Source organism: Arvicola amphibius, chromosome 5, assembly GCF_903992535.2.
Source record: "Arvicola amphibius chromosome 5, mArvAmp1.2, whole genome shotgun sequence".
Lineage (NCBI taxonomy): Eukaryota > Metazoa > Chordata > Mammalia > Rodentia > Cricetidae > Arvicola > Arvicola amphibius.
The window spans coordinates 127,809,603-127,816,360 of NC_052051.1; the positions used below are offsets into that span (position 1 = coordinate 127,809,603).

General features: G+C 38.8%; 1 protein-coding gene across 1 annotated transcript; it reads left to right on the forward strand.

The window, feature by feature from the left end:
• The first annotated feature begins 2,105 nt into the window (after positions 1–2,105).
• Positions 2,106–2,813, forward strand: Ftmt (ferritin mitochondrial). Its single transcript, XM_038331110.1, has one exon. The coding sequence runs from the start codon at positions 2,106–2,108 to the stop codon at positions 2,811–2,813; it is 708 nt and encodes a 235-aa protein (XP_038187038.1).
• Positions 2,814–6,758: the final 3,945 nt, after the last annotated feature.

The following is a 6,758-nucleotide window of genomic DNA, read 5'->3' on the forward strand; positions in this document are numbered from 1 at the left end:
GAGTGTTCTGTTTTACAAGTGCTTACATACAATTATTTAACTTTCTAATTACCTAGGGGACACTAGAAATATCAAAAATCAGCAATTTAAGAAACTTACCTAGAAACATCATGTGATTTGTTTTGTGAAACAAAAAGAAAGGGGATATAAAGAGGTAACACGAGTGTAACATTGAAAAGACGTGAATAGAAATAGTGCAAGGAGCAAAAGATGCAGAGAATAGAAATTCAAGAGTCCCAGAGCAAACAAACAAAATGCCTTAATACGTAAATGGGATAAATACTTAAACATACCTCATCTAAGATAATGGCAAAGAACCACGGGGTAACACATTACCATTTATTTCGAGGACACAAATTAAAAACACAGTGCTAATGTACACCTATCACAATGACTGTCATTTTTTTTTAACTTTAAGTGAATGATGATGCCAGATGTTAGCAAGCATCAGTAGGAACTTGGGACTCAACATGTAAAAGAGAGTGTGTCCTCTGATAAGAACTTTGGGGAAAGCTTGCGATTTGTGAACAGTTAAACACATGGCATATTATCTGACTACTCTAGTATAATTTATTTCCCCAAGAGAAGACATACGAACTCACAAAGACTTCTACAGGCACGTCAATCACAGCTTGACTTTGTAATAGCCCAAACTGTATCCAACCAAATTGTTCATCAGCAGGTAAGACAAACTGGAATTTATATTTAGTAGCATTACACAGCAATAGAAATAGACTACCGTATTTTATACTCCAGTGTAGACAGACTTATTGTTCTCAGTGAAAGAAACTAAACTTTGTGCCTGGTGTTAGTTACAGTGGAGAGGAACCTAGAAAACACAAACTAACCTGTGGCGTGAGGCAAAGCAGATCAGTGGGTGTCAAGAGCGAGAATTAGGAAATGCAAAAAGACACAGAAGTAGGTGACAAGTGTTGTCATTATCTGGGTTTAGCGGGTGGTTCCACAGGTGTCAGACTGAAACTGTGACCAATATCTGAAATTTAGTATATGACAATTATTCTGAAATAAATCTTTTCAAATATCCATGCCTCTATGAGGTAATTTTGGGTTTTTGCTTGTTTGTTTTTGGTTTTTGCTATCATCTTAATCAGCAAGAACCATCATCCACATTTTAGCAACAGCTCACCCTCGTGGGGAAAGAATTGGAGTTTGGGGTTTTTGTGTGTTTCTTTTTAATTTTTTCCAATTAGTTTATTTTCTTAACATCCCCAAATGATTTTTAAACATTTACTTAAGATTAAATGTTCTTCCTCGAGGAGTGTGGTGACGCAGGCCTGTAATCTCAGCTCTTAGGAGGTGGGAGGCAGAAAGATGAAGAATTCAAAGCCAGCTGTGGCTACAGGAAACAACAAACCACTAAATCTTCAGCATTTCGGGTTCTTTTAGAAATGCACCTATCTCTACATTAACAAAAAAAAAAAAATAGGAAAGTAAAAACAAGCTGACAACCAGCAGGTATATTTTATTTTAAAAAATATGACTTCTTTGCAGGAAAGATAAGTTTTGTACTTAAAAATACAATGAGCTTTAAAAGCAGTTTATTACAATTAAGTTTTGTCTGGACGCCAGTAACTATTCTCCTACTCTGTGTTGTTAAGATAACCAGGAGTGATTTGCAGCGCTTTGCCTATAAAAATGTATTGAGCCTTCCTTCCCATGCCCTTAGGTTCTTAGACAGGAAAAGGTGAGTGAAAGGAGACATGGACAGCTCAGTCCTTTCTTTGGTGAGTCACTGAGCCTGCGTTTAATAACAGAATTTTAATTTAGGCACACTAATCAACTACATGCTTTCCGGACCATCTTGTCTTCGTCACTCGCCAGGTTTCTGTAAATGCCTCTGTCTGTGTTCCCCTTTTTGAGGGCAGCGCCACACTCATGCCTACCCGACAAATGACAGTTACACGGCACTGGTGGCCAAGATCTCTTAGAACTCCGTGGAAGAGAAGGGCCGTGTGACGCAGAGGTCATCGCTAAGGCTGCGTTCTTACTTAGACCTGACACGCAGCAGCAGACGACCCTGTGCTGAGCTTTCCTGGCCTCAATTTTCTTGCCTCAGATTCCCCTTCTTTCAAATAAGAGGAGTCATGCTGTCCTGTTTCTGGTTTTTCTCCAAGCACATCGGCCCTGCACTGAGGTCCCTGCCCCGTGTGCTACACAGATGTACGGTCCCACAGTGTTTGGCCTACAGGTATCCTTCAGGTCCCCTACCAGTCTCCTCCCCTCGACGCCTGCTGGCCTCCTCCAAGGACTCCACTGGATCTGCCAGGGTGCGCCAAAACTTTCACCCCGACTGCGAGGCCGCCATCAACCGCCAAATCAACATGGAGCTTTATGCATCCTACGTGTACCTGTCCATGGCCTACTATTTCTCCAGAGATGATGTGGCCTTGTACAACTTCTCCAAGTATTTCCTTCACCAGTCCCTGGAGGAGAGGGAACACGCCGAGAAGCTAATGAGGCTTCAGAACCAGCGTGGAGGCCGAATCTCCCTCCAGGATATCAAGAAGCCAGACCGAGATGACTGGGAAAGTGGACTGCGGGCCATGGAATGCGCTCTGCTCCTGGAGAAGAGTGTAAACCAGTCGCTGCTGGACTTGCATACTCTCGCATCCGAAAAAGGAGATCCTCATTTGTGCGACTTTCTGGAAACGTACTACCTGAATGAGCAGGTGAAGTCTATCAAAGAATTAGGTGACCATGTGCACAACTTAGTCACCATGGGGGCTCCAGCTGCTGGCCTAGCAGAGTATCTTTTTGACAAGCACACCCTTGGAAGTGAGAGCAAGCACTAAGGCAGACTGCCTTTCCAGTACCCTAGTGCATCCCAAAACCTGGAGTTAGCAGTCGCCGGTTTTCCTGCCCTTAAAATTCAACTCCGTCTTTACATTCTCCTTTTTGGACTGTTCTGCCAGTGTTTTGTAGAGATAATATGTTAGCCCGGTGTTAACCATGGCTTTCTGCCAACACCAAAATACTAATATTTTCCCAGCCTAAAAGATAGCCCAGAATACTACGGTATGAAAAGGATGAAAAAATAAAACCCTGAAATTAGACGCAAGACCATGCTTTTAAAATACTATCAAATGTTGTTCCTAGCCATGAACTATAACTGAAATTCTATAAACAATCTGTACTGTCCTCAAGATCGTACATGCAATGTTCAGTCGGGAAAATATATAATATATAAATAACCACAAGACAGAGAAGATATAGAATACTATGCAAATCACATGTGCAAACGTTTTGACTATTATCTTCCCAGTGTGCTCAAAGAAATGACATTGTATGGAGATGACCTAGTTCTTTTTTAAAGCTTTCTTGTCAAATTCGGTATTAGCTACATCAAGTATCAATGGTGGTGTTGGGCAGCTCAGTGGATTCACATTTTAAGGGTTCTGAGAAGTCTTTTAATTAAACACACAAAAAATTTAAATGCAGTTGGTTTTTTTTCTCTTTCAGTGTTTCCCAGTCATATACTATCTAAAGATAGGGTGATTTGAATTCGTGTTGTTGTTGTTGTTGTTGTTGTTATTATCATGTTTGCCTTTAAAAGATTAACTACAATATAACAAAGCAGGTTGGTTTGGCTTTAAACTCTATACCAGACTGTAACGACAGGGTTGAATAACCATCCTGTCAATATAACCAAGAAGGAAAACCTCTCATCAAAATGCATTTTTATGATGTTTAGGATTCAGAAAGAAAGAACAGTGGAGCAGAAACGGTCAAGAAAGGATTCAGAACAATGGATACTGCCTACTGAGCAAAGGGTTTTGTTGCTGTTTTTGGTTTTGGTTTGTTTTCAGTTGGGCTTTTTTTTTCTTTGTTGTTGGCAGGTTGGTTAGCTGATTGGTTGTTTTTTTTATTGTTGGAGGGAAGGGAAGAGGGAGAGGTTTGGTGAACAGATATTGGAATCAACAAGAGAACTATTTGATGGCTAGGAAAAAAACAGGAAATAGCAGTGTGTAGATATAAGGGACAGGGGATAGACAGACAGCTTAAGTCACTATGGGCATGGGAAAAGGAAATGACACCCAGGGTTCCAATAAAGAAATGTTCAAAACATTGAACAATCAGCAGATTAACCTGAAAACCACATGAAGCTCTATGGTTAATTTGAGTCATCTGAGACACAGATAACAAGAAATTAGTGTACAAGAAGCTTGGGAAAGCTGGAAGGCCTTCAAAAAAACATAGAAGAAAGAGTTGTGTATTGACTCTTAGAGAGAAGTCTTAAAACATAATAAATAATAATAATAATAATAATAATAATAAATAATAATAATAATAATGTAAGACTATCTTACATTAGCCTTCTAACAAGTCTGGTTCTCAGGGAGAGAAGGAAAATATTTGTGAGTTGTTTCATGGAAATTAATAATTCCATGGAAATTTATACAATTCTTTCAAGAGACCTTTAACCAAAGGCCATTAGAAGAAACTCGGTACTACAATCATTGGACTAAGTTCCTTTCTAATATATTCAGTGATTGATGGAATTTTCAGTGTACTCAGTAATCGACGTATAAGAAATGAGGACTTTTAAAACAGCAACTTGGAGGCTTTGGAAAATTAGGCTCCCTGTAGTCTCTAATCTCAAGAGTACAAAAGAGTCCATGCCTGTGACTATACAGAGTCTACACAATGTTTCCAGGGAAACACCGTAGGTGGGATACTATGGCAGCTGCCGTTAACACCAACTTGACTAAACACATTCTGATGTGGTCATAAATGTGTAGTGCATTATTTTGAAAGCAAGTTGTATTACACAGCAGGGTTATATTACATGAGTCCAAATATATAGGAAGAATTACAGAGAATACTGAATAACATAAGGACTGGAAATATATATATATATATATATATATATATATATATATATATTTATATCAACAAGTTAGAAATCTCTTTAAAAGTGACATGTTCGTTCACATATCTAAAAAACAATTTGCATTTTAAGACAACTTTCTTGTGGTTATCCATTATTGTCATAAAAATTCAAGTTATAAGATAAAGAAAAAGCAAAAGGGGGCTTGAACTATGGTGAAAATTATAAAAACAGAATAGAAACAAATAGATGCTAGTAAGAATTCAGAGGTGAAATTACTTAAATTTTGTGATCATGATCCATTCAATGAAAAAGGTAACAAAAACAGGATATGGAAAGAAAAGTGAAGCATCACAAGTCCATTACTGGCAACTGTGGGCCTTAAAAATAAACAGCGCTCTCAGCAGGAGAGCAAAGGAGAGGGGGGAATGTGTGACAGTTCAGTTCCCGTTCGCTCCTGATGAATGCTCTCACTTTCCATTTTATTCTGAGGTAGTCTGTTTTGCTGCACAGACATCCTATTATACGTCTTTAGCAAATTTCCTCTTCAGTTTTTCTGGATGAGTGCTTTTCAAACAGCACCCCGTAACCCATTAGTGTGTCATGAGATTGGCTGCTGAGTCACTACCCACTTTCTGTGAACAAAATTGAAGTGAACGTCAGTGAAGTAAGGGAGTTGTTCAAAGATACTTGCTTCAGGTGTGTGGGTGAGTATGCTCGTGTACTGACGTCTTAGAGGGTGACATTTCTTATTCTGTTGCTGTTATGAGCATTCAACAGTTGTTTGGATGATTGTTTTACAGTCTTTCAGCTCCTCAGATCTCCCAATCCCCTTTCCCTACTGTCAATGATAATCCTTTTCCTCGCTGAGAAATTAGAAGTAATTGCAGGAAGTTTTCACGGCACTCCTGCAGTGAATTAATCATGCCATTACATTTGAATGCATGTGTTACACGTTCAGTTATGCTGAAGCAAGCAACCCCAGCCTTTCCACAGAACCCAAAGATACAGGATACCTAGAGTAACCCTCTATCTCAGAGCTTTCCCGTCTCCATTAGTTGAGACCCATGAGAATGCACAATGTCTTCATTTTTCTTTAACAAATAACACTGCCCTTAGACTTGTAATACTTCCGGAAAACAGAAAACTGCCATCCTATATCCATCCCTTGATGACATTTCTTACAAGATTTACTTCTTCTCTCTATTTCTGCTCTCACCTGATCATTCCCAAGTTTGGCTTCACACAAACGTTATTTCCCTTGGCAAAGTCTTGTGGGTTCTGTGTTTAATTCATTTTCCAGCCTCCTCTTCAAGACTAGCAGTGTCTGAGATCACTCACTGTTACAAATCTAAGCCACCCTTTCTAACTCCCTCTTATCCTCTTGACTTTTAAACCTTGGACCATGCTGGTATACTAATCTTGTATCTAGATTTCTCATATGCATCTGCATTTATTTGGATCTCACCAAACCAAATGAATTTTGATTGTAAATCACATATTTATATAATGCAATAATTCTTCCCTTTGGACTCTGGGATTGCATACCAAATGCTGGACAATTTTCTTCTGATATATATCAGACATCTCATAATTAACCCTTTTAAAGCCACATTCTTGATTCTTTTGCCCTCCAAAATTTTATAACCCCATCCTTTTCTTCCTATAAGTACAATTCCAGTCTACTACTTTCTATGATCTATCCATACATGACTTTGTTCTTTCTTTTCATATTATAGCTCAGAACATCAGCGAATTTTTTCAATGCAACTTCCTAAAGCTTTCATTTTTCTGTCAGTTCCCATCATTTCCTGTATCATTATACTTTACATCACACTCTTAACAGGTCTGACTATATTCACACTTGTGTGGATGGACCTGTTTCTCCACAAAGCAGTTAATGTGGTTT